This window comes from Nelusetta ayraudi, unplaced genomic scaffold (assembly GCF_046127955.1).
Source record: "Nelusetta ayraudi isolate G7.1 ecotype Tasmania unplaced genomic scaffold, CSIRO-AGI_Nayr_v1 ptg000151l, whole genome shotgun sequence".
NCBI lineage: Eukaryota > Metazoa > Chordata > Actinopteri > Tetraodontiformes > Monacanthidae > Nelusetta > Nelusetta ayraudi.
Genome location: NW_027466201.1, coordinates 1,941,329 through 1,969,218, shown reverse-complemented (window position 1 = coordinate 1,969,218; position 27,890 = coordinate 1,941,329). Strand labels below are relative to the sequence as shown.

Here is a 27,890-nt window from a genome sequence, read left to right as displayed (position 1 = left end):
CCTGCGTTTTTAAGTTTGAATTGTCACACGTCCATCTTGAAAAACTCTTTCGTCAGGTGTTTTTATTAGCTTGTCAAAGTATGACATGGCCAACCTTTGACCTCAGAGGAGAAAGAGGCGAAACTAGAGTACTATTAAAATGAAAAATAAAATAAAGTCAATTGTTTTAATGTATAATGAAGCAGAATTTAATTGAAGTGTTTTTGATCAAATCATTGCCTGGATGCACAACAATATTCAAAAGAAAAACAAAATCCTCCATTTGATAAAAGGATGAAAGCTTTTTAATTAGCTTCGTATCAGAAAAATACAGCTTTTTCCATTAAAAGGTTAAGAGTAAAAGAGCTATAATATATTTCAAGTTGTCGTACGCCAAGCGTTGTCCCAATAGGACGCTTGGCAGCAATGGAATCTGATTGGCCATCTTTGAATTTGGCCGACCGACGTTTGGCCACAGCGCTTTTTCCCTTCCGTTTTCAATTAGCTCTTTCCCAGACTGACTAAGATTAACATCCGTTGGCCTTATGTGCGTACACTGATCATTAAAAATGCAATGCTGCAGTCATATAGCTACATTTTTTAGCAATTACAATGACGAGTCTTAATGTTTCCGGCCCTGGACTCAAACAAAACCAAGCTTCAGCTTTGGACTGAATTGCCCCGACTGAATTCCCGCCGCACTCAGCTCGCAGCTTTCCCCTCTGCCTTTGTCTCGCTTCTCCTCCATCTGTCTGCTCTCCGCATCTACCCACCCGTGGCTCTTCGGAGCGAAAACAGAGCCCTTGTTCGCTGACCGGCAGCGCCATCGGCAGCACCCTCTTGCAGGCTGCACATAGGACCCCGGGTGAGCTGGGGGAGCCTTTAAAAGCCCATCCAAGTCGCTTTTTACTTATTCAGCATGCCCCAGTTTGAGTCTGGGAGATCAGTCTCCCCATCGCAGCGAAAAGGAAAACACTGCTGGGAGAAAATCCTTTCTGCTCTTATTACTGAGGGATGGCAAGTCATTTGCTAAGCCCTCCCGCTCCCCCCCGACCAATTCTATTGATGCAACACCAGCGGGGGCTAGTACAACAAGAAGCTTATTAGCAGTTTGCTACCCTAATGCCGGAACACTGTCGAAACTTGGCTGAGAATTCCTGCCAAAGGCTGTTTGGAAGCTGGTCTTTATTTCTAAGGCATTAAAAAAAATAGATTATTGTTTATATTGAAACAGTAAGAAAAGGGTTTCAATGTTTTCAATTCAATTTTATTTGTCGACTCAAGTGGTCATAATATCAGTGTATATGAGTGTGTGTGTGTGTGTGTGTGGTGGTTTTGTTTACAGGAGAAATTTAGTTTAAACTAAACGTGATTGTTATGTGTTTTGGCAGTTATGGTTTTCATGTTGAGAACCATTAAACTACACTGATTTCTTTTCCAAATATACTGTAAAACTGACGCAGTGCCACTTAATGGTTGGAAAGCATATTGCAGACCAGGCTCCTGCATGAAGAGCTGGTGGTGGTGGTGGTGGTGGTGGGCGAACCAAGGCATCATTTGCAAAGCGTGAGATGCCCCTGACAATGTGTGGCCGAGTTCAATTAACATCACAGGCGCGGTATAAATATTCAGATGCGGCTCATTGTGGGGCCCTCGGTGATCCGCTGGCCACAAACCCAAAGCAATCACGGCGCCCGACTCGAGCTGAATGCGCTTCTTTCACGCCCACGTGCGCTCATGCGCACACGGCGCATTAGTGAGCAAATGCAGGCGACACATCTCGTGATTACTGTTTCTGTTACCGTCATTGCGGGTGGGGATTTTCGCACGTCAGCCGTACTTTTCGAGAATCAACGAGTGCGTAAAAAACTCCGGGGGCATAACGAAACCCGCTTCGTGTTTTTCCCACAAAACTTAAAAATTGCACATTTCTGCAAGCTAGCCGAGCGAGCAGCGTGACGATGGAGGCTCTGCGCTCCACATCTCTTCCCCTCGGCTTTTGTATCAGCCCGTCCCTCCGCTACCTTTCCGTGGCTCTCTCAGTCCTCACGTTCATGACTAATGTATCATACGCTCGCTTTCGCCGGAGGCCAAGCGGCAGAAACAAAAAGACAGCGACATTTCAAGCAAAGCGGATCTGGGTGAGCTGCTACTGTGACGCGGTAAAATCAGGCGGCAGTCAATCGGCATGTTTGGCATAAGTCCTAGTTTTCGATTCGAGGTTCAACCTTCGATAAATTTATTTTTGCTTTCACCTTATATTGGGCTGCGAAATCTCTCGCTGGTTCACTTTCGCACGCAAAATGTCTCTGTTGCAAAGAGATTCCAAACGGTACGGTCTGCGCCCACTGGATGTCTTACGTGTTTGCCTCTCAGAACAGAATTAAGCAAAAATAGAAAGAAAAAAAAAAAAAAAAAAAGATTTCCGGTCCACTGCCCGTTCATCCTGAAAAGATGTACAGCAGGTCTCTGTTTAGTTAAATCCAAATCAAGAGTGAACAAACAGCGAGCAGCTTGCAGCCCTCAGCTTCCACGTACGTCCAGTGATGCTTTGTACACGATCAGGATTTTAGCAAAAAATTAGCATCAAGCTGTGAGATGGGAAAACATCTCTAAAAATAATGAAGTTTTTGTTTGTTTTCCTGTCCAAATGCATCAGGAATCACTGTTGACCAGGTGCAACGAGTCCATTCCTGGTCCCAGTTACTCAGATCAAACAAATTCCTGCCCAATATTTGACTGGTGCGAAAAGACGGGTGGAAATATTTGATTTCAACTTGATGGCCAACAGTGTATATAACATCACCGTCCAAAATAGACATGACTACATTATCTGGCTTCGGGGGTGTTATGTAATAAAACTTGGCACGGACGCAGTGCATTTTGGGTAGCAGCGTGCAAGGGAGAGCAATTTGATAGCAGCTGAGGACTCACAACGTGCAGCAAGTGACATTCATGCAGCGTCAAACGCAGCATACGGTCTGTTTTCCAGAAGATTGCATGTGATGTTCTACTGGATTCCAATGATTTTATGTTGTCTTGATTCATTTTTTTTCTCGTAATTAAACGCTATTCTTTTTATCGCATTAAAAGGGTGAACAAATGTAGAGCAGGAAGGAGAAGCAAACATCCAAATCTTCAATCTGAACAATTTGGCCTCAGATCAAATCAAAGACACTTCTCTGGCACCATAGATCTTCTTTTTTTTTTCCAACCGGCAAAAAAAAAAAAAATTTAAAAAAAATCCACGTCCTCCGCAGCCTTCTGCTTGAGATGGGCGGGAGATGAAAGTCTTCTCTCTCAACTTTTCCTCTATCCAACTTCAGAGCCAAACCCGTGTCGCCCTGCTGCAAGAAAATCAACCGGCCGGAAACCGAAAGAGCACGAGAGGCGCGCTGAAGGGTTTCAAAAGAAAGCTCACATCCTGCGAATGACTCGTGCCAAACCCGTTGTAGATACAGTGTTTCCACACCTGTTTCATAACCAACAGACGGGCAGGAAGTGATAAAAAAAAAAAAAAAAGACACGCTCCGTACGGGACTCGTGGGACAATCATTGTGAGAGAAATGAAGGCGGCGAAAAAGCAGCCAACTGTGTTTAACGGTAACAGCTTTACAGCAGAGTTCCTGGGGGGGGCGGGGCCGCTAATTGCAAGTCAACAAGTGGGTGGGCAAACGGGTGGGCGGGTTCAGGGACGGGCAGATGGAAGGGGAGCGACTCGCAAAAACACAGCTGCCTGCTGCAGCACCAAAGCACAGCTCAGCCCTGCGTCACCCTCGGGCGGCCGAATGTGCTGTGACACTTCAGCTGCCAGAGAGTTTAATCATGCATCCATTCAGAGAAACCGTGCAAAAAAAAAAACCCCAAAACAACAGAGACAAAAACAGACCTCAAACAAAGAAATACGTTGCAGGATTATGCGTAAACGCAAGGAGTTGAACCACAATCACAGATGACTATTAGGCTATTAGACAATCCGCTTTACGGCCCTGCAACCCTCCTTTCAATTGGAAAGAAAGAACATCCAACATGGACTTGCTGCAGGGTCTGTGTCACTTTGGCTTTCAAAAAAAAAAAGGAAAAAAAGCTGTTATGACCTTGAGACCTAAAAAAATTTGGGTCAAAAAAAAAAAAACAAGACAAAAACATTCCCTTTTGAATTTTGACCGACAGAGAAACACAATTCTCGATTTTTCATGCAGCAGTTTGGTGCAAAAATCTGTTAGGGGTCAACAAGGGCAACATGTTTTCCTCCAGTGTTCTCAAACGCAGTGTTTTTTTGTTTTTTTTTGTGGGAGGACGTAAACAGAGGGCTCCACAGGAGTCTGGGATTTAAAAATAAAGATCTGGCGTCATACATACAGATTATACTGACTGTTTGTAGCCATAGTTAAACCATTCAGTAGTAGTGGAAAATAGTTTTCAGACACCACACAATTTTGTTTTAACACAATACCAATTTTTAACACAGCCAATTTTTATGATATTGAAACATTTCAATTTTTCCAATTTTCAACAAGTCAACTCATCTGCCGTGATTCTTTTCAGTATATTTTTTTCTTGAGGATTTCTTTTTCAGAACCTATGACGGCATGGACAGGATGTTCCACAGGAAGACTCGCTGCCTGCCGAGGCTTCCTGAAGGCATCGTGGCCCTCGGTCGATGTGTAATAATACGGCCAGTCGTCTCCGGGGACTCGTTGTGTCTATTGCTCTCCGTGGTCAGATAACAGGCTGCCGGCTTTTCATCCACCAGTGTGGCCTGTGGCACAGAAGGCAGCACAGTGCATTCTCTTTTTCTCTCATACACACATGCACACACACACACAAACAAACACAATGCCGACAAGACACTCAACAGTGTTTTTTCAAAAACACTAACTACGCTTATTAACGAGGCGCAAAGCCATCGTAGCGGACGGTGGAACGATTCCTTCCCTGTGTGCTGCTGTAATTCCTGAACTTCCTGAACGCTTCCAGACGTAATGTCGAGTTTTTGTTTTTTTGTTTTTGTTACTGTGAGGGTTTATTTCTCTTTTGTTTTGAGATTGTTTCTGCAAGCGGAAGCCGAACTTTAATTTCTCTGAGAAACAATTTTTTTTTTTCTCTCCAAAATAGCTAATGATGGAAATGACTTATACATTTGGAAAGCTTTCTGTGAGGTCGATGAATTACTGAGAATCAAATTCTGAAATCATGCAGATCCATCTTGTAAATCTCCCACCCGAGTCATTTTCAGCCGGATACAATGTGACCAAACCAATCAGGGTTCTTGAAGAAAGAGAGGCGGGAGTTTGGGCGGGTATGTTTTTTTTTTTACTCTTTTGTAATTCTGTCTGTGTGTTTTTCAGTGTGTTTTTGTATACTGCTGGGGCACTGCAATTTTCCCTTTGTGGAATAATTCTTACCAGATGCACAAGCTGTTGCGCCGGTTGTGATTTTTTTTTTTTTTTTTTTTTAACATTTTTTAAAATTTTGTATCTGGTTGCATCTAGTCAGCCTAGCAAAACAAAACAATGTGCCGCTAAATGTGTTTCCATTGCAATCTGTGTTTTAAAAAAAATAATGATTTTTTTTTTTTTCTCTGCGAAGGCCAAGTTTCCGATTCTTTATGAGTCTTTTACCAAAAAAAAGAAAAGAAAAGAAAAGAAAAGGAAGCGTGTTGGCGAGAGCAGAGACAGAGTCGAGAGCACCTCTGGCTGACAAAAGTGGAGCAGAGTGGGCGCAGAGTGCTGGAGTGATCCAGAGAAGAGCCCACAGGTCACGGATGAAGTGGGTCGAGCGTGCTGCCACACCTGGCCCTCGTCTGGAGAGCAGGTTGGCCCGGGTTAGCAACACAACACCAAAACTTTTTTTGGGTGCATTCTTTTGGTCCGTGCACACTCCTCCATTCACACTCCTTCGTGCCCGTTCTGACATCTGAAGAAGACAGACTTATTAGCTGTTGTTGTCATTGGCAACTTCTGATTGCATTCCGGCCACCTGCCAAGCAGCAGTTTCACATCCATCCGCCCGCTGGCTGTGAGGCCAGAGTGGATATTTTGGTGAAGAATCTGGTGTTAATGTTGCTGTTACGAGTTGAATTGGATTGCTGTGTCTTCACGGCGGCTGCACAGCAAGAACACATGTTCGTTTGACTGCAGTAGATCTACACTGACTGGAGTTCTATAACGGTGTGAAAGCAATGAATGGTTAGAAGAATTAGAAAATGTCCCTCCATTGAGGTCAATGTGAAATTGCAGTTTTCTTCCTGCACACTAGTCACTTAAAACAAATGTTGGTGCCACTTTTTGCTCCAGGCATAAATTAGGTGTTCAAACCGTAGCTATCTTAACTGATTGGTCCCGTCATAATCTTGCATAAACCGTAAAACTTCCTGGGCCAATAAAGCGGTCTAAAAACTTTCATTTTACATTGAAGTAAAATTTTTGCAATTTGTGCAAAGAGCCAAAAAGACAGAGGGCAATGTGTGCATCTTCTCGAACCTTTAACAGTCTTTCAGGTCACTAAAGTATTCCATTTTAAGCTTGCGTGTCAGCTGGATCCCTAAATTCTGAAATCTCACTCATCCGTTTTGCCAACCGTTCCGACTGACTGTGATTTTAGTCGGCCTTAAGCTTTCATCGATGATCTTTTTTGGTTGTGACATGAAGCAGGAGGGAGCTGTTGCAACTTGACTGAGAGAGAAAAATCTTTTTGAAAGAGAGAAGAACCAGGAAGGAAGTGCTAGCCTAGCGTCTGCTAAAGTAGGTCTGAAGTGTCCACTCTAACGATGCTATTCACACGTCCTCCTTCTTGCTTTCTCGGTCTCCTCTGTCATTTCAACAGCCACCGCACCCCCAACTCCCACCCCATTCTCTGACCCAGAAGCTCTCCTCCTGGCCGGAGGAGGCGTCCACAAAAGCTAAATAAAGACTCAGGTTTTCTTGTCGCCAATGGAGGAGAGATAGTGAAAGGCATGGGGAAGGAACGCAGCCCAGAAGTGTCGCCATAATGGATAATTTAGCAGAAATATGCATTCAATGCAACTCGCATAATGGAGGATGTGGAGAGCTAGTCTGAAAAAAACAACAGACACAACAGCAACAACAAAAATGAACGTAAACAAAGAGGCCGACACACAAATTTCAAGCAACGGCGTGTTTAAAATAACTGCAAAAAAGCTGGCTGAACACCTTCAACACCTCCTCTCATCTTTAAGGCCGGCACCGCGGAAATGAAATTGCAATTTAATCATTTATTCACACCGGTGTCTTGTGACTAAGTATATCCTGATAAGACCTGAAGCTGCTCTATACTTTCGTGCAGAACTGAGCCCTGAGGCTTCAGTCATGATGGCATGTAAGGACAGGTGCCACCGCAGCTGCACGCTCAATGGCCACTTTATTGGGAGCACCTTGGTCGCACAGGGGTCCCTAATGAAGTAGCCACCATTCTGCAGACCTTTGCCGTGGTTACTTGTTGTAACCAGTGGGTGAAATACAGGCGGATCTGGGGATAGGACCACTTTTTAGGTGACGTTACTAGCTCTGATGCTAAATAGCAACAAAGTTGCCTTCACGAGAAGGCTATTGTAGGCTTCCTGCATGCTAAGGACAATTTGATTGGGATTGAGTAACAATCAGGAGGATGGGAACACCTCTGTATTTCGCACACAATGGTTGTTTTGAGGTACTGTCGCCTTTCTGTGGTCTCCAACCAATCTGCCCATTCTGACCTCACACCCCCAACATCTGCTGCCACTCTCAGAGGATATTTTCCCTTTCCGGGACCTGGTTCTCTGTGGACGCTACGGGAACGACTCCCTGTTTGATGAAATCCTCAAGAGCAAATCTCCCGCCGCTGTGGCTCCTCAGCTCGGCCACCCTCAGCTGTCTGTTTGATGCCCTTCTCGGTGACAGACATGTGACAACTGGCCCACAACAACACAGAGCACCGGAACAACTGGTAATCGACCTCCCCGACCCAACTGACAGGGGAAAGATGCTGCGTGAATGAATAGCAGAAGTTGCACGTGGCTCCGAGTGAGAAGCTCACCAGAGGGATTTTTTTTTAACGTTTGTGGCGCCCCCTGTGGCGATGCACGTGGAAATTTTGCTCTCTGAAGGCTAAAGCCGTCCCAGTTGGTTGTCATCGCAAAAACAACATCTACAAGTCGGAGAGTTTAAAGGAGAAGGAGGAAGATAAAAATCTATGATTTTATCCAGCATTTGAAATCTAACATCCAGCATGTTTTCTTTTGTTTTTTTGCAGCTGAACGCAGAAAAACGTCTGCTGTCACGGGCAAAATAACGAACAAGCTGCATTTCTTCCCTCTCTAGTTCCGTGCCTGTGACAGAAATACCAATTATTCATCGCTGGAGAACATTTTTATGCAGCGCTACTGGTATGTGGTCTAATTCTTCCCCGGTTGCCGTGGCGACGCGCACATCAGGATGACAACGCGTCAACTTGCAGCCTCGCAGACTGCTAACTAGAAAAAGAACCGCTCGTGGTCATCAACCAAACAGGTTGAAATACAGTTAAGAAAAAAAAAAAAAAAACATGCCCGAACGCATTACGTACCTGCCGATGAGGAGGAACTCGCTGTGCACGCCCAGCCTCCTCATGGCCATCAGGAGGCCCCGGACCGTCATGCCCTCGCAGAAGCAAACCACCACGCGAGCTTTGGGGAGACGCTCCCGCAGTTTGCGCAGCAGGCGGTCGAAGTGCTTCTCGCCGGCGTTGCTGTAGATCTTGTCCGAGTGGGCGATGCACAGGCCCTCCTGAGAGGCCAGCTCCTTGAAGGCCTCCATGCCGCTCTCGCCGTAGTTTCCTGCAGGTGGAAGCGAAGCCGGAAAATCACTCGGGATCACGCAGGTCGTGGAGCAGTCTGGCTCCATTGGGACCATTTCTTGAAGGTCCAATGTGTAAAATTTGGCTTGATTTATGATTTTCATATTGGGAAAAGTTCAACACACTACCCATAAATACATTAATAAAAGTACTCGCAGCACAATAAAAGTCATTTGGTTTTCCCACCATAGAATGGTTCTTATTTATATTGACATAGAGCAAGGACCTCCAAATTTCTAAGGAAGCCTGGTGAGAACAATCCCGCCTACCTTTAGGGTGAACGCTCGGGTACTATAAACCAACGAAGAAGAAGGTGGACGAGGTATCCAAGTTTGTCTGCATAGGCCACCGTAGTTCACTGGCAAGCTCAGGGGGGTGGGAGTGGAGTGTATGAGCGCAGCAATCTAAAATGTAACCATGTGATAACCTTTAACACTCTATATCCGGGTTGATTGGCACTCTGATTATGAGTGATTAGCTCTCCAGTAGCTGTTTTGTGGAGACACACGGATGACGACGACGACGACGCAATGTGGACAACCTCTTTGAGCCGAGAACGTTTCCAATAGGCTGTTTTGATTTGACGTCACATGGCTCAGATGGAGGGCAAGTTGCTGAGGGTCTGTCGTTTAGAAAAATGACGATGTTTTACGTAGTTTACGGTTGCTCTGATCGCTCTACCCAAGAAAAAGAAACAATTTTTTTTGCGTTCTAAAGGTTATTGTTCACAAAGGTGAGAAGTGTAAAAAGCTCACAGAGCAATGCTGTAAAAAGCAGGTTTCAAACCCAGTGTCTGCTAATGCCCATTTCAGCAGCGACCACTTCATCCGAGGTTAGTTAGCTAGCTAAGTGGGTTTTTTTTACCATCTTGAAACGGTCTCTAAATCTGTACATTCCTTCATCTCCTAAACACTTTCCTCCATTTACTCATTTTCCATTTTTACTTCCTGGCCTCCATCTGAATTCGCACCACCATCATAACCACGTGAATGAAACCCAGCTATTGTTTTTAGTCGCCGTGGCGCTCGGAGCACGATTCCTTGATTTGGGACTGAGCCGAGGCTCTGATCCTCTCTGGTGATGAGCGCTGCTGAGTCCGTAAGGCCACAGAATGCAATTAAAGCCCTGACGGGGCAGCGACGGCTATCCTCATTTAACCGGCGCACCATCCAAATCGGGAGGCCCGCGCAGCTGTTTGAAGTCTCAGTCGTCGTCGTCGTCGTCGTCTGACGTGTCACGATCGGGATCACTAATGCCCGCGGCTCTTTAAGCGTGAGAGCTGGATTACAAAAGGCAGTCCAATCACTCGCCCGCGCTTTGCCATGGCGTGGGTCCGCATGTCCCGGAAAGGGAAAATGATGGGCCTCCGTCCATGTTCCCCGTTTGTTGTGTTGCTGGTTTGACCCACTCTAAAGCGTAATGGACTCATTGTCCGTACGCGGCATCGGATGCGGAGCTGAAATAATGACAGTGGTGCATTTCCACCAACGCGTTACGTCACTTCCCGTACGAGAAGAGTTTCCAATTCCCTCCCTTGGTTCCCCTCCGTCTGAGTGAAGGTGCAAACTGCCGCGGTCTCCCCCATCGAGACGGGGAGACAGGTGGGCGGGTGGCGACGGTCCGATCGACAGTGAGTAAGGAGGGAAAACAAAGTGAAGAAAAAAGAAAAAAACGGCACTCTGAGTACCGGCGGACTGATAACGGTCGGGGTAGGTAATTTATGCCGTTTCACAGCCACGAGCTGTTGCTACGGGAACGAGCTGCAATTTATAAGTTACCCAATGCAGTTGGCGAGCGGAGGAACTCACGGGCGAAGTCGGTGGTGAATGCTGTTTTGAAAACGGGAAGGTAGGTAGAGAATGACGGACGTTCGGCTAATTTGTGAAGTGAAGTCTGCGTCGTGTGATCTTAAAGGTCAATGAACTCTTCCCCGAAAAAACGGAAGTGGATATCATTTCCTGCTTTTGCTTGCTCTGCTTTTCTGAAAGTGCCCACTAAGACAAATAGCTATGGATATTAGCTTTTTGTGATGTCACAAGGGGAACTGCCATTATCGTCCATTCTGAAGCTGCATGTTTTTTTCTCTCTCTTTCTTCCGAATCAGAAGGCTGTAAACAGAGAGCTAAATGGACTGTTTTCTCCCCGACCCATGGAGATTTGGGGATAATTAATTTTGCAAGACCGCTCGGCTGGAGTCCAGGGTGAGAAACGAGATTCCGAAAATAGACACAACATAGGGGCCTTCAGGAAAAGAGGCTCGAGCTTCCACGGTAGCACTGCAGTCAAACCCATGCTGCCATAAACGGACTTTCATTAGGCCTAAATTGTGACCTCGGTCCCACAGGATCCCCTCCTGTAGGTATGTTGAAGGTCAGATGATGCCACCTAGTTAAGCCTCCAGGTACTACAGCTCCCCAGCTCCCTCACTTCATTTGTGTGATAGCCACCTCCCAGGCCCGGCTGACCGACACCCGACTATATTAGGAGATTCCAAAGATGTCCAACGGTCCCAGTGAGTCTGCTCCTAAGTAATGAAGTCATAAATTCAGTGCACGTTGGAGATTGTGTTTCATAAAGACCTTATTTTACATATAAACACACCTGTAGACATATTCCAGTTCCTATAAATGGCCTACCCACCCCCTGACTCCTTCCCTCCAGTTCCCATCTTTACATAGCTGAGAAAGAATAAAACCAGCAAACTGTAAAATTCTATATAAGTCAACTCTAACGCTCATTATTCTGTGGAGAGATAAGATGTTAATTCTGATTTGATGGGTAACAATTTCCATCCTCTTCCCCTTGAAAGTAATCAACGTTTCAGTTGAACACCTCCCTGTTTTACATTCATTTTTATTTTCTGAGAGTGCTTCAAATTGCGCTGCCGCTGATTACTGTGACCTACCGTGCAAGTTGCCTTGTATTTTGCACAAGGTTGATGAAATATCTTAATCTTAACTATATTATCTTAATTATATTAACTGCACATCTCCACTAGCTCTGAATGTCCTTAATTAATTGATTCATTACTTTGACAAGACAGTGTTTGTTCTTTGGTTGCTTTTTTGTTTTATCACGGGGATTCACATTAACGCTTTTAGCTTTGTGGAAAAGATTTGGAGATTTTGAGGCTTTTTCGGCTTTTGTTGTCACATTTTGTCGTCAACATTTCTTCTTATTCTATGAAGTTAACATCACTTTGTTGCGAAGCCCCTAGAAATAATTCTCTGGAGCCCCAAAGGCTTCACTTGGCTCCCTCAAGTCAACGTACCTTAGGTCATTTCTATGTCCGCCTTCACTGCAGACACATTCTGCAGTGAAGATAAACCAGCGCATGCATGCAAGTGAGTGACAGCCTGAGGCAGACAAAGGCAGGTGACCTGATTTACGTCCAATTGAAAGTGCCAAAACAAAAATTGCTCGATCTATTAGTCATCTTAATCGTGGGTTTAAGATACTAATTTTCCTTTCCCCCTCGCATACTCAAACTTTGCTTAAAACGCCTAAAAGTGCTGCAATGGATTCTGAATAAATTCGGAGTGAAAGCATCAAATGTGGAAGCAGAAATGCCACCCTCTGCCAAACCTGGGATGCCGCCCAACGGTGATGTCATGAGTGCACAGGAACATTGTGATGACCGACTTATCTGACAACATGACAACACTTTAATTGGATGTAGTGGCGGGGCCTCACCCTCGGTGTGCACTGCAGACACATACGTCCAGTTGTATCGCTTGACGATGTCCAGCATGGCGCGGGCCTGGAGGGTGTCTGACGGTACCACCCTGAGGAAGTACTTGAACAGAGTCTTGTCGCTCAGGTCGATGCTGGTGGCCGAGTAGGCGATCTGCGGGATGTTGAAGAGCTGCAGGAGGTTCTGCACCTGGATGGCCACCGAGCTTGACCCTGGTCCGATCACCCCGGCGATGGGCTTCTTGGAGGGCGGCGGCTGGTGGGACGGGGTGCCGTCGATGCACCACTTAGATCCGTCCTTGTCGTCCCGGATGGAGATCAGGGAGTCCCGGATGAACTCGATGCTCTGCTCCAGCGCCACCGAGGAGTGCCAGCAGGAGTCTCGCACCTCGCAGCCCAGGCTCATGTTGGGCAGCAGGTGGGGGTCCGCGTTGATCCGATCCAAGGTGTGGAACATGGCCTCCACCCGCTGGATGCCGTACTGCTCGCGGACGTCCCCGCACTTGCGCTCGGCCACCTTCTCCGCGGACGGCTGGTGGTGGACGGAGAAGAGCGCGCCGATGATGACGTCGCCATCCATGCGCGCCACGGAGCGGGCCGCGGCGCGGGGCACCGCCGAGCGCACGGAGACGCCGCCGCCGTGGCAGAGGGCCGGGAGGCGGAGGAGGAGGTGGAGGAGGAGGAACGCGGGGACGCACGGGAGAGCCGCGGGACCCATCTTTTTACGCGTGCCACGTTGCGCCACGTCGCGTGAGCCGTGCCGAGTGCGCGGGCATACTACCTGCCGCCCGTCGGTACATCCGCGCTCAAGTCAGGCACCGTGATCTTTGAGAGTGCGGCGCGCGGGGCTTGTCCGTCCACACGCACCTGCAGAGGAAAGGCAGGGGGAGAAGTGAGGGAGAGAAAAAAAACGACAAAGTGCTGTAACACAAAAAGTCGCGAGGCACGAATCCAGATGTGCGCGTACTGTGCAGCACGCGCGCGCCCGTGCAGCGACGCCTCGTTTCTCATCCCTGCTGCCTCGACAGCCGCCGCCGCTCTCTTATCTTATACCCCCCTCCCCCCTCCTCCCCCACAACTGATGAGGTGCCTTTGAGCAAGGCACTTAACTCACACCCACCTGGTCAGCGGGCTTCCCACTGGGAATCGTGCTGGCGACCAGTTTCATGAAGGGTGAATCCCTGCACTTGTTCCTTTGTCTTTCTGAAACGCATTATTATTTTATTTTATAATCTCTTGAAACCTGAGGACGGAGGTGAAGTATTGGCGGCGGGCGGGTTTCAGCACCGCGGACAGCGCCAAGCACGTTACAAGGACATCTGCTGGACGACACCGCGGTCCAGACTCGTCATCCCCTTGCTCGACGCAACGCTCGAGTCGGTGGTCTTATTTTATGCATTTATTCATTCATTGATTGATTCATTGGACAAAGTCTAAGCCGCACTGAAAATCCACCCGATGTTTGTTTGCATGACAGACACAACGCGGCAGCCGCTGGGACGAAACCCACGCAGTCCTCCGCCTGTCATTCGCCCGTGCGAGCAGCGTGCGTGCGACGAACGACGCAAATTGTGTTTTAAATGATAAATGGAAAATCAACAGACGGATATAAACGAAGACTGTCGGTATCCCGCGCTCAGGTTAAGGGCTTTGCGTTTGCCTCCCCCCGCCCCCCACATTTGTGTTTGTGTTGCAGTCAAACTTACCTGGATTCCTGAGACATGCCGCTTGCCTTCGCTCGTCTTCTGTGGCGCGTGGTCTCGCTCGTCTGCATCAATCCTCTCTCTCTCTCTCTCTCTTTCTCTCTCACCCTCTCTCTCTCTCTCTATGCACCCCCTCTCACCCACAGCCCCGCACCCCTCTCCAAGTCATACAGCGCGTGTAGCAAAACGGCATTATTTCATGAACAGATTAACTTCACCCACAGTAATTGGAAATGCATGAGCGTTAGTTTTTATCTAAAGCGACATAAATATGCATGAATGTTTAATATTTCTAAGGTCTTATTGCGCCTAAATCTGATTTGAAATGCAATATACATGACTTGTTATTACCAATTGGAGAGGCAACATGATGTAAGTTTACAATGAGACTGATGACAATTCGGAATGACAGCAAATGATTAGCTGTTACGACTGTACGAACACGGAAGTCGGACATGTATAACTTCTTCATTGTTTGTAATTATAAAGCCGGAGCCAGATGCAGAGAAACATCGAAAATGGATTCGTAATTCAGCACCATGGTTAGCAAGTTGGCAGCTTGCTCGCCGCCTAGCGGCTAGTTGAAGGTCACTGATGATATTTTTGTCATTATAGGTCAACTTCACTATTATCGCCTTGTCTTTAAAAAAAAAAAAAATTCTAACATTAATGGATGCATTTTTGATTTTTTGATTTACTATTTACTATTACACACAAGCATCGGGCACATTTGAAAATACAAATGTGCCCGACAGTTGTGTGGTAAATATAGCGACGCAGCTGTCATTCCGTTTTATTGTTCAGTTGTGTGTCTTGTATGTGTCTATTTTTGTGTCTATCTGTTTCGAATGACTGCCACCTTGGCCAGATCTCCCTTATAAAGGTGAAAAATATACGTACATTTATTTTTTTTTCTCAAACTCGGGAGTTTTGAGCACTGGTTGCTGGAGTCAATGGTAGAGATAATAAGTGAATACTTAGATAAAAAAGAAACAAGACTATGGTAAGGTGGTGGCTGAACCCACACAGTATAGATGACACATAAACACAGTATAAAGGAGTGGCTGTAACGCAGGCATAAAACTGGTGCCTGGGGCTTCAGGGGCAAACATCAGAAACTGAACCAGAGTAAAAGTGACATGTTTGTAAGGAGAGGCATGCTTGCGCACTGCAGTCATACATGCAGCTCATTCTCATGCCAGCTGACACGAGGGCAAAGGGCAGCATGGGAACTCGCACACAGCTCTTCCTGAAGCTTGCGGTCTGTGCACCAGCCAGTGTGGCAGCTAAAGCTTAAAGCTGCGTTGTAAAAGGGATGTGTAAAAAAAAAAAAAAATTAAAATGATGGCGGTGATATGGGCATTACAAATTTCAATGTAATTTCTACTGATACCGTCAAGTGGGGATTTTTTGAGGGACCTAACTTCCTCTTTGCTGAGCTTTGTTGGTTTTCTCGGTTACATTCCTAACATTAATAGAAAAAAAAAGGGGGGTAACAAGGTTTACAGATAAAGTCACAAACTATTTTATTTGGTTTATATAATAGAGGAAACATTTGCATGTAATTTACTGTAGGCTGCAGGACTGGACAAAACGCAGGTGGCAGCCATAGTGGAAGACATACGTATTATTTCCTCTCCCTTACCCACCCCCCACCCCTCCCCCAATCACTTTTGTGGATAAAAGGCATATCTACCTCACCAGAAGTGATGGTGGCCATTGGGTTTGTCCGATTTATACTAGCACACTCAAAAGACAAAACCAACGCTTAAAACATGACATTAGGCATAAATGTAATAAGAATGTATGCACTTGGTCATATGTACACTTTGAGCAGTAACAGGTTTGTGTCTTTCTTTTGTACAACCTTGTCTGTACAAAAGAAAGACACAAACCTTGAAAAACTGAAGACATAATGAACACAGTAGAGCTGATCTGTAACACATTCAGCTCATTTTAATAAAAGGTTTAAAAAAAACAAAAACAAACATTAAGATACATTGCTGTATGATTTTTGTGTTGCACACTGCCATGTGGATGGACAGATGCAATATTATACATAAACCAATCATTTGATTGTATGTATTAAAGCGCTGCTGACTGCCAGCCAGCGGTTGTTGCTTTTTTTTTTTTTCCTTCATAACCCAGCGTCTCCTTGGTGACGCTGCCAGTTCACAAGCTGACACGGTGCGATGGAGCCCTCACCTGGGCATTCCCGATTACTGCAGGACTTTGGATGTTGAACACGTCAGGAAACAAACTGTTTTTTTTTTTTTCCTTCCCGAGGCTATGCAAGGGTCTTCTCCCGAGTCAGAATAGCGATTAAATTTGACCTACATCCTTAATAAAGTAGTATATTCCACATACACTAACAATGGTAGTCACGCATGTATGCAGATCCTTAAAAAAGAAGAAGAAATAAACTCGATAAATTTGTAAACAAATATGAAACTAACTGTTTGGTGTCAAGTAAAATGATTAATATTGTTAATAGAGTCATAGATTGTTTATATTTGTTGTTTTTATGTACCTTTAAAAAAACATTAACATATATACATTTTTTTAAATATACACATATACTGTTTTATATTTATATTAAACGCTTTAAAGTGAAAGTGTAGCTGTACAATTGTAGTTACAACTTTAAACTGTTAATTCACTTTTTTGTTTGTCAAAGTTTGCCTCTATTAGTCCTTCAAGTTTGACATGATGATAAACGCGTTGTCAATAAAGTTGTACGTACAAAAAAACAGAAGCGAAACGAGAGGAGTTGCTGGCAGCTACCAGTGGCAGTTTTCTTTTAAATTAGTCAATTTAAGTGACCTAACAAAGTGTGCTATTACAAAAAAAACAACAACAACACTTTCATCTTACATTTACCGGTCTTCCTGGGCATCAAGGTAACGTGACACACGCACGTAAACGCGTCATTTCGAAGCCCAGTTAGCTTGTTTTGAACTTCCGACCCTGTTAGCTGTTGTTAGCAGCCGCTGCTCAGCTAAAGCTCGTCTCTCCGGAAATAAGTTTATTTCGCTGTGGATTGGCGACAGAATTAAAATAGGTGGCGGCAAACGTAACATTAGAAAGGTATCATACGACAGTATTCAAATTTTAGAGCTTGTGTTTCCCCCCCCCCTGTCTTCGCCTGAGCTATTAAGTATCGTCTCCTCCGCAAAGTGCCGACTGCGGTTGAGCCCCTGGTCCTGGGGTGAACAGATTGACGGTACGCAGCCTCTTTCTGCTTTTTCAAGAGAGGGGGGAGTCTTATCTCTGATGGACAGACAGACAGACAGACAGACAGACACTCACAACCCGGTGCACCGTGTAGTTGTATGAATCAGCATATTAATCAAACGCCTGAAGGGTTCGCTCAATCCTCGTTCTCTTTCGCTCTTCATTGTCCAAGTGTTGAAACGAATAGCAATAGCGTAACTATATGGCAATGACGTTTTCAGAAGAGTTTACGGACGTATCGTCCCTCATATTTGTAACGTTTTAATTCTATAATGCAGAATTCCATAAACTACCATAGCGACTGCAAGGTTTTGGAAGCAAAATCTTATCACAATACAGGTATTTGTCTTGAAAGTAAATGCAAGTAACTGCTTAAGAAATTGTTAATTTAGTGAAATGGCAATGCTGTATATGAATTTAATACAGGTATAGATTGAAAACATTGACATGTGCCCTAACTTTGGTATATAGTGTAGTTTTGTAGTTTGTGCCCCGTCGAAGACCTGTATTCCAGCTACAACAGTGTCGCCTGCTGGTTACCAATAGTTACTGCATCCGTGATTATAATTATAATTATAATTATCATTTATTTATTTATTTATTCTAATTGTAAAATCATGCTTGATTCAAGGATTTAAGTAACTTTATTTGTCATACCATTTTTTTAACAGTACGAAATTAGGACTGCCTTCACCTGCTTTAACCTTACACCAACGTATAAACAAAACTAAAACTAATATTTCCAACAGTATTGCTAGATATCACTGTAATCGTTGTACTCTTGTAACTAGAACTGGCAGATGGCTGTGTCGTGTGACACATGCTCAGATGCAAGATGTAGAGAAAAATTCAAACACATTAAACATATCTTCAGCTAACCGTTATATGTCTCTGTTCTTTTGGCAGGACACCCTGCAAATCTCATTTGCCCTGACCTCTGAAGATGGAGGAGGATCACGTCCACTGCATTTCCTGTTATACCCAGAGATGCACCGTCAGACCTCAGCCTGGCATTTCCTGCGATCTTCTCCCCTGCCCGATAGTGTGCGGTGCCGTCTTTCACTCCTGCAAGGCCGACGAGCACCAACTTGTCTGCCCGTTGATAAAGGTCCCATGCCTGAATCGCGACTACGGATGCCAGGCAAACCTGACGCGCAACCAAATGTACTCCCACCTCGAGGTTTGTCCAGCCGGAGTGGTGTGTTGCACCATGGAGTGGAACCGGTGGCCTGTCAGCTCCCTGGACTACACCTCCTACGAGAGCCTCAGCCGCGGCATGGAGGAGGCCGAGCAGCTGGACATGGCGCTCGCCCTTCAGGACCAGTGCACTCTACTTGAATCCCTCAAGGTGATCGCAATGGCGCCTACTGTCGGAGGGGCACAAGGTGTCCCTGTGAAAAAAGAGGACAGGGCGACAGACTTTGATCTTTTAAGATCTGCCTGCGACGCCACGGTTATTGAAGCATCATCATTATCATCATCATCATCATCATTAACATCATCGACATCACGTCAGCCACAGACTTCTCCTGCAGACTCCGCGAAGGAGAGAATCGCCAGCGGAATAAATGGCTTGAATGAGGAGCACTTCAGCAAACTTTACGAGGCCACGGTTGAGACGGCCAGGAGCTTAGTCGCCGCTCTAGAGATCGTCAGCGGCGCCAACTCTGTGGTGAGCCCCGCCGACCGTGCCAAGGTCGCGACCGCGCGGTGGAGCCGCAGCGCGGGCGACTGCGCAGGCCTTCAGAACTGTCAGAATGGTGGTCCGAACGAGGCCGTGACGGAGGAGCAGCGGCACACGTGCTCAACTGCTTTGGGAGAGGACGCGGCTCCGCACGCAGCCAATGGGGAGATTTTAAACGCAACAAAGGAACCGCTGTCGGGCCAAACCAAGACACCATGTCAGGTCGTCGGGCAGGGTGACTGCGGCGATGCCGCGCCTGCTTGGGAACGAGCCGCCACAGCGCCGGAGGGATCTCACGCTCAGGTCTGCCAGGGTGTGGCCCAGAGAGCCGAACGTGTGATCCGGGAAGGTGCGTTTCCGACATCCGAGGGTCGCAGGAACCGGTTCCCGCCGAGCGGACAGACGGGTTTTAGGTCTCCGGCCCAAACGCAGGACAAGTCGACGGACACCTCGGACCTGGAGCGGGACAACAACGATGACGGTGGCGGGGAGGTGGACCCCATCTCGGCCGCCCTGCTCTTCTGCCTGGAGGAGTCCCGAGAGTGCAGGAGGATCTCGGACGCGGTGCGCGCCGACGGCCGCCGACGCGACTTCGGCACGCAGACGTTCACCTTCCCGGCGGCGATCCTGCTCACCGGCACCCGGGTGGGCGACGTGGCCTCGGCGTCGGCGTGCGACCACGCGGCGGCGGCGGCCGCGCCCCACCCCTCCCAACCCAGCCCCTTCCACAGCCTCCGCCTGGGCCTCGTCCTGGAGGCCCTGGAGGTGGAGGCGGTGCCGCACGGCCGCTACCTGCCGGCCAACCCGCGCTACCGCCACGTCTTCCCCTTCGTGTGCGGCCAGCCGCTCCGCCGCGACCAGTTCTCGGCGCACTTCACCAACGTGCACGGCGACATCCACGCCGCCCTCAACGGCTGGATGGAGCACCGCTGCCCGCTGGCGTACTACGGCTGCACCTTCTCCCAGCGCCGCTTCTACCCGTGCACGCCTGGCGCCCGGGTCGTGCACAGCCGGCACCTGCGGGCCTTCGGGGTGCAGCCGTGCCCGAGCGCCGGGCCGCTGGGCGCCGCCTGCCACTCGGACCGGTTCAGCGAGCTCCCCTTGGAGGTGCTGCGGCACATCGCCCGCTACCTGGACAGCTTCAGCCTGTGCCAGCTGTCGCTGGTGTCGTGGACGCTGAGGGAGGTCTGCGCCAGTCTGCTGGAGAGCAGGGGCATCGTGGAGCTGCAGTGGGAGCGAACGCAGCGGCCCGGCGCCTCCGGTTCTGTGGTGTGGCAGGTCAAGAAGAAGGTGAGGAGAAATGTTTGGCTTAATTTATGATTTTTATTAGGGTAAAAGTGGGGATGCACCGATACCAGTGTCAAGTATCTGTGTAATGGCCATATTAAGTACTCGGTATCGGTGAGTACTGAAATGCAAGTAAAATGCAAAAAAAAAAAAAGGTATTTGGTGCATCCCTTGGTAAAAGCTTAAGACACTGCCCATATTGTGCATCACAGTGCAATTAAAGTAATTTGGTTTCACACTGCACCTTTGAGTGATTATTAGAAGCATTATTAAGCATTATTAGAGGGGATAAAGCTACCTGTGTGACTCAAATTCTCGGGTCACGAGCTCAACCTCCAAGAACAAATCTGTAAGCCACCACAAAGACATTCAGAGCCATCCCTGCTTGTCATTCTGGCCCGACAGGACGGGAAGGGATGGAAAGAAAAAGGAAAAAGAAAAAAGCCTGAAAATGAGTTTTCTTCCTGCCGCAGGTGTGGCGATTCAGCACCGCCTTCAGCCCCGTGCGATCGTGGCACTTCTCCGACGTCCCCAGCATGTCGGACCACCTGAGGACGTGCCGCTTCAACGCGGTGGAGCACAAGACGGAGCCCGTGCCCCTCCCGGCCATGTGCACCGCCCGGGGCGTTCAGTCGCTGCGCTGCGTGCTGCGTCACATCAACACCTGACCGCACTGAAGCCGATTTCTCCCTCCGGCCGACCACGCCTGTTCCCAAACGGACACTATGTCTTGACCTCCCTCCCGTTATTACTCCACCTTGTGCAGAATCCTCGGAGGAACGCGATGCCTTACTTTCGCCACACTGAAGTCCCGTCGTTGTGGATGTCTGTGGTGATAGAAAAAAAAACAGAAAGAATTTGTCTTTGTGTGGATTCCTCCAACCCAAAAAGTTATGCATACAATAGATTTATATTATTCCAAATCACATAGACAGACAATTTTTTTTTTTATGATTTCACTGCCTTGCCTTTTACGTGGAACAACGGGGATAAAAATCCCTGATGAATATTTTGCACTGTTTCTGTGTGACGGGAAGTGAAGCCAGCAAGCACTTTACACATTTCTTTGTGACCTGAAACAAAATATATCACGTCTACCTGATTCCACACGATGCAACTGAGATGTCTGCTTTTGTGAAATGTCAACGGAGTCACAACTGATGCATATTTCTGTGGAGAGTGCATTTGATTTGCAACTGTTAAATTAAAAGCTGTTGTGTCCATTTTTTGTCTTTTATGTTCCAACGATTCTTTCAAATCTGCTGGCCTGGCCTGCAAGAAAAAAAACACGACTAAATTGCAGGTGTATACTGTATTTACGCGTGAGTGTGTGTGTGTGTGTGTGTGTGTGGTGGAAGAATTCTGGATTTCATGTTCCAAGAAGAAGTCCAGAATCTCAACAACTCCCGTGTGAAAAAGTCAATTCAGCACAGATTAAACTCACTATAGACTGACACCTCTAAACGCCATATTTCTTTTCAAGATAGATGTGCAAGATTTGACACTACCGCAGCCTTCTAGGCAATGCTGCTCATAGTGTAGATTATCCAGGGATCATCAAAGTAAATCATCCAATGCACTGAAACTTCAGTAAAAGCATATTATTGTGGAACTGTTTGTCACTCATGCTGGTAAAAAAAAAAAGAAAAAAGTTTGGGTCAACTGATTTTAAACTCCACTAAACGTGGAGCCGGACTTCTTGGGTTGATGGCATTTGACGCTTATATGCTGCGGCCCATGGGAATTGACAGGCAGTTTGATCTGCAGGTGCACGGCATGCTTCGCTATTGCGAGAAGTAAAACAGTGCAGACGACTACGTCAAACAAGGAAGTATAATACAAAGGGAATGCTTGGGCAAGGCTTAGATCACTGTGGGCGGACTTCCTCATGTTTGCCTCCTAGATCTGCCATGCATAGACACTAAATTAGAAGGAAGGTAGACTTCTGAAGAAGAGCCTTTAAATACAGGTACAACAAACAAATACAAACGGTTTCGAATTCTCTTCAAACTGACCATGCAGGCATCAGTGTCATTGCGTCTTTGGACACGTCGCGTTACAAACCTTACATTGAATGAGAGTGAATGTTCAGTGGTGGTCAGAGAAGCTGTTTGGCTTAGTTACACAAACAGTACGACTGTAGTGTGAATGAATGATGTGGTGTCTTAAATGCCATTGTTCTAGTTTAATCTCATGCAATGGGAAGGTAACTTGATATTCTATTCATAATAATAACGTTAATAATAATAGTAATAATAATAATGATGACTTGACTATATATCGCTTTTTCAAGGTAAAAGCATCTCACATTGAAAACACTATACAGCTCCACCTTATTCACCAACTGCTTGAGGCAAACTGCATGTACAGATGCAGCTGCCCTGTGGCAGACTGACAGAGGTAAAGCTGCCAATATTGGCAAGACCGTCTCTGTCTGAACTCTCTGAAACTGGTTCGACGTATTGTCCAACTGCCAAAATAGTTCAAACAGGGAACAACTTGTCTACTTTGCCAACCTACACGTCAACAGTAAAAAGGCACCAACTTGTTTGAACTTCTGCTTTTGCACCGATCACAACCGAACACATTTCAGCTCTCCCTCTACAGTTTGGTTTGTAGGACCATGGCTGAGTACAAGGTGGAATTGACAACTGGTAACTTGAAAAAAGCAGGAACATGGGACCACATATTTGTCACCCTATTTGGAAGTGACGGGCAAAGTGAGCGCACAGAGTTCAACAACTGGGGACTGGATTTCATGACGGGTGGGGTAAGTTGAAAACATGCAGCATGTTTGCTTAAATAAACAAATTTGTTTTGATCAATAGACCGATAAAGAGATTTTCAGTAGATTACCGTGTAACTACACAGTCCAGTGACCATAGGCGTTTACTCTTTAAACCAAGACAAATAGTAATAAATAATCTGTCCAAATCGGTAAATTCAACTGTGGGTCCTGTGAGGAGTCATGGTGTTTGCTGTCACTTCAATGGCTTCTGCATAATATGACAGAAGCTTTGTGATATTGGCCCGAAAGTCTCTTACTTTGATGGCATGTATGTATATGGCATGTTTATGTTCATTTTACCATCTACCACCACTTTACAGACCAGGACCTACACTGTTACCACCAATGGTTATCTGGGGAGACTGCTGCTCCTAAAGGTGGAGAAAGATCCTTATTTTCTTCTCCCTGAGGATGAGTGGTACTGCTCCAAAATTGTGGTGACCCCACCAGGAGGACACGACATTCTTTTCCCTTGTCATAGATGGATCTCCAGAGGAGAGCTCGTGGAGCTGAGAGGAGGGAGAGGTGTGACTCAAATTCTGTTTGTTTGGTGCCTCTCAAATAATTTTAGCCATTTGATTACTTCCTATCCACTTTGGGATCAATAAAGTACACCTATCCATCAATCGTTCTATCTATCTATCTATCTATCTATCTATCTATCTATCTATCATAATGTCGCAGCAATTAAAGTTTTTGAGGAAGATCATCCCTTGCTCATAGAGCACCGGAGAAAGCAGTTGACCAAGAAAAAGAGCTTCTATCTGTAAGTTTGCAAGGTTGTGAAGTTTAGTTGTAATCCTGCAGTTGCAAGTCTCACTCTCGATTTACACTCTCAGATTACATTTTGGATAAATGTTTATTTCATTTTCATCAATTATTCTTGTCTGTCTTCTCTAGATGGAAAACTGTGGCTGAGGGAGTACCCCACGTCAGTGGCTTCAACACTGTTATGGAGCTACCAAGTGAAATCAGCTTCACTGAAAAAAGAGAAGGTGAAATGACGTGGATAATAGCAATAAAGTAGGTTACTTTAAGTTACAGAGTGAGCACAGTTTGTGTTCAATCAGCAAAAGAGATTCAGAGCTATAATGTCCCCGATACAATCAATGCAATATTTGTTTTGTTTTGTCTTTAGCGGCATTGAACTCAAACTGAAGGGGATGCTTGGATCTGATGAAAAAATTCAAAGTCTTGAAGACATGAAAAAAAACATTCCGTCCCAGTCAACAAAACTTACAGGTAGAAATATTCACTTACCAGCCACTATGTCAAGTACTATTAGGCTGCGATTTTGTGCATTACCAAGATGATTTGAATTACTTTGATGGTATTGTCAAGATTTGCTCTGAGATGCTGAAGACTTAAGATTGAAAGGGGTTTTGGAAGACAAGAGGAAATATTCAAGTCATATTCCTACGACACTTGAAGTATCGTTGAGTCTTGTTTCCAAGTGACAGGGCACATAGTTGGTTTGGGATGGTGTATACCATGCAAAGAGGTGATATCTTGATTTACCGGTTTGTATGGTTTTTCTATTCCTCACCGATAGTAACACCAATAAGGTCCTAAAATGACTAGACATCAAGCAATGAGGTTTCTCCAGAGAGAGGCTGGCATTTGCCTTTGAGACATGGTGTGGCATTATATCAAAATACTCTCTTTAAAAATAAGTAAAACAATTATTGTTGTGACCGTTGTTCATTTTACAGATTATGTTGCCAAACACTGGAAGGAAGATGACCTTTTTGGATATCAGTTTCTGAACGGACTCAACCCAACTATGATCAAGAGGTGCTCAGAGCTTCCCAAAAACTTCCCAGTCACAGAGGAAATGGTGAAGCCATTCCTGAAAGAAGGAAGCTCTCTGAAGGAGGAGATGCGGGTACGGAGATTGCGTTGGAACGGTCTTTGCTTTGGACCGAATTGCCTGAGGCTATCTTGAAATTGGGTGAATTGTGGTTAATCTTAAAGTCTAACCCCAATAGGAAGGCAAAATCTTCATCTATGACCAGAAGAAGATGGATGGGATACCAGGCAGGGACTACAATGGAGAACAACTGCAAATAACTCCTGGACTCTGTCTCTTCTACCTGAACCCAGAAAACAAAATGATGCCAATTGCAATACAGGTATTTCACGGAGTCTATAACTTATTTTCAACGACAGCAGTGTTTTGTCGCACTGTCTCAGTCGTTCCTTCTACCGATGTTCCAGTTGCAGCAACAGCCCTCTGAGAAGAACCCCATCTTTCTGCCCAGCGACTCAGAGACAGACTGGATACTGGCCAAGATGTTCATCAAAAATGTTGACAGCCTGGATTTTGTATCAGTCCATCATCTCATGAACACTCACTTCCTGGCCGAAGTGTTTGCTGTGGCTACTCTTCGCTGCTTCCCAGAGATTCATCCCCTGTACAAGGTAGAAGAGATCACAGTGCTGGTGCCCTTCTTTCGGCTGCTTGCTCTAAACTCTTGGTGTTGGATTTTCAATTTGAATTTCTGTTTTTTGTTTGGTTTAAAAATTATAATTTCTTCTTAGCACCTTTTGGACGGCCAAACTCATCGACTTACTGATGAGTTTTGCTCTATCCCATAGACAGACTCAAACATTCAAGAGATCCTGACACAAGTCTTTGTTGTGTCTCGTCTAGGCTAGGAACATGTCGTAGGACATGTCCCAGAAGGCGCAAAAAGACAAACAAAATTTGGACACGCCAGGCTTTCTGACGAAAGACACTTATTCTGCAATCCAGACAACTCATACTCGGGGGGAGGGGCACAGCATGGAACTTTGTCTTTGACTTGTCTATCAGGTCAAAATCGGTATGAACCTGGCATTGTTACTACCATGTCAACGCACCTGTAACGTTCTTGATGTTTCATACCGGTTTTAAATTTGGTTAGGGAATAGCCCGATTTGTGGTCTGACAACTTGCTCAATGAAGATCATTGGCAGACCATTAATATCCCATCGTTTTCTATACAGTTGCTCTTGCCACACTTCCGCTTCACGCTGGCTCGAAACATCGGAGGCCGTCCAGGTCTTTTGGGTCCTGAGGGACCATTGAACTTGGTAGGGTCGATTCGTTTAATAATTAATTTGTATTTTATGGCAAATCACGTGAAATGCTGAGTGTTGTATTTTGCCAGCATTCAAAAGTAATTTCATTGATATTAGAGCTCACTTGGACGCAACGGCGTAATCGAGCTGATGAGAAGGTCCATGCCAGAAGTGACCTACAGCTCCCTCAGTCTGCCAGAAAACATCACTGCACGAGGACTGGATTCTGTCCCCAACTTCTACTACAGAGACGATGGCCTCAGGCTGTGGGAAATCATTAACAGGTTTTCACTGCAATGAATAATCCTATATTGTTGACTTGTTGAAAGAAATCTCACTTTAAAGAATAAAACATCAAACCATTTGTATTTGCCAGATTTGTGAGGGCAATGGTGAGTTACTATTATCCAACTGACAACGATGTCCAAAGGGACACTGAACTGCAGGAGTGGATCAGTGAGATTTTCACCCATGGCTTCTTGGGAAACAAAGCCTCAGGTAGAGACTAACCATTTTTTGTCTGCAAGTGTTCTGTGTGGTTTTCTCATTTGTCCATACAGACAGTTAACCTAGAAATTCCCCATACAAAAAAGGTATTCCTACATCCTTCCATACCGTTGAGGAGGTGATCAAGTTCATCACAATGGTGATCTTCACGGTTTCAGCACAACATGGCGCACTCAATAATGGACAGGTTGGTAGACTGTCTGAGAAGCAGTGAGGGTTTCCCACAACAGCACTCTATTCAAAATTAAAACATTGAGAATGAACAAACATCATGTTTGTCTTTCTTCATCAATCTAGGTTGACTATGGCACCTTTTATCCAAATGCTCCACTCCTGTTGCACAAACCTCCACCGACCACCAAGGGACAAACAAGCCAAGGAACAATTTTGGAAACCCTTCCAAATGTTGGAGAGATAACCATCTTCAACATTACGGCTCTTCTCCTCTCAGAAAAATACACTGACCAGGCAAGTTTGGGTTTTACTAAACAAAGGAATTTTATGGTTTCAGTATAATCTTTACTTTTTGTCTCAATTTGACAGGTTCTTCTGGGCACATACCCTGAGCAGAGATTCAATGAGCGAGCCCCTGAGGTGATGATGAAACGGTTCCAAGCTGAATTGGCACATCTGACTGAAGACATTACTGTCAGAAATGAAAAACTTGGAATACCCTACAACTATATGAATCCTACTTGTATAGAGAACAGTGTAACTGCCTAAATTGAACTTGCAAAAAAAATAAATGTTTGGAAGTTGATGAAGACAAACGGTTGAACGATCAAGGGCAATGAGATATTTTCATTGTGTGTTTATACTAATCATCATCCAACTGCATAAAAGACACCCAATTAGATTTTTCTTTAAAAAAAAACAAATTTATCATTGAACAATTTCCCAATGAAAACTTCAATTCTAAAAGCATAGTGACAGATATGATGACCACAGACAAACTTCCAAACTTGTTTTTTTTTTTTTTTTTTTTACAATTTTATTACAATTGTACCAAACCACATTGAGGCAGATGTGCCTTTAATATCACAAATAAATGGAGCAGAAACTTGCATTGGCATACACCTTTCACCTGATATTGTACAAGATTGTGTGACACAAACAT

At 45.7% G+C, this 27,890-nt stretch overlaps 3 protein-coding genes across 7 annotated transcripts in view; 2 read left to right on the top strand and 1 right to left on the bottom strand.

Annotated features, from left to right (window-relative positions):
* LOC142879945 (metabotropic glutamate receptor 1-like) overlaps positions 1-15,851 on the bottom strand; it is a 31,783-nt gene extending 15,932 nt beyond the window's left edge. For 3 of the 5 annotated variants that reach the window (XM_076013521.1, XM_076013525.1, XM_076013526.1), the window contains exons 1-3: positions 14,214-15,851; positions 12,508-13,374; positions 8,545-8,794 (exon numbers count right to left, since the gene is read on the bottom strand). In XM_076013521.1, coding sequence (XP_075869636.1) covers positions 8,545-8,794; positions 12,508-13,225 — 968 coding nt within the window. In that variant the 5' untranslated portion in view covers positions 13,226-13,374; positions 14,214-15,851. Of the gene's footprint in view, positions 1-8,544; positions 8,795-12,507; positions 13,550-13,627; positions 13,711-14,213 lie in introns of those variants that run through there. The other 2 variants (XM_076013524.1, XM_076013523.1) reach the window with 2 other exon arrangements.
* Positions 15,852-18,387: 2,536 nt separating this feature from the next.
* Positions 18,388-21,638, top strand: LOC142879947 (F-box only protein 30-like). Its single transcript, XM_076013530.1, has 2 exons — positions 18,388-20,418; positions 20,889-21,638. Exons 1-2 carry the CDS (start codon positions 18,388-18,390, stop codon positions 21,081-21,083), a joined length of 2,226 nt encoding a protein of 741 aa, XP_075869645.1. The 3' UTR covers positions 21,084-21,638.
* Positions 21,639-22,978: 1,340 nt separating this feature from the next.
* LOC142879951 (hydroperoxide isomerase ALOXE3-like) lies at positions 22,979-27,882 on the top strand. Its single transcript, XM_076013533.1, has 14 exons — positions 22,979-23,185; positions 23,524-23,728; positions 23,888-23,969; positions 24,104-24,226; positions 24,342-24,445; positions 24,916-25,088; positions 25,192-25,335; positions 25,421-25,624; positions 26,192-26,278; positions 26,384-26,550; positions 26,643-26,764; positions 26,860-26,960; positions 27,071-27,241; positions 27,317-27,882. Exons 1-14 carry the CDS (start codon positions 23,039-23,041, stop codon positions 27,494-27,496), a joined length of 2,010 nt encoding a protein of 669 aa, XP_075869648.1. The 5' UTR covers positions 22,979-23,038; the 3' UTR covers positions 27,497-27,882.
* The last annotated feature ends 8 nt before the right edge of the window (positions 27,883-27,890 follow it).

Bases quoted from the DNA above. Each gene is read 5' to 3' on its own strand.
- LOC142879951 (XM_076013533.1), top strand. From the start codon at position 23,039: ATGGCTGAGTACAAGGTGGAATTGACAACTGGTAACTTGAAAAAAGCA. The intron at 25,089-25,191 runs GTACGGAGATTG...TAACCCCAATAG, and splicing joins CTCTGAAGGAGGAGATGCGG to GAAGGCAAAATCTTCATCTA. The intron at 25,625-26,191 runs GTAGAAGAGATC...TTTTCTATACAG, and splicing joins AGATTCATCCCCTGTACAAG to TTGCTCTTGCCACACTTCCG.
- LOC142879947 (XM_076013530.1), top strand. From the start codon at position 18,388: ATGGAGGAGGATCACGTCCACTGCATTTCCTGTTATACCCAGAGATGC. The intron at 20,419-20,888 runs GTGAGGAGAAAT...TTCCTGCCGCAG, and splicing joins TGTGGCAGGTCAAGAAGAAG to GTGTGGCGATTCAGCACCGC.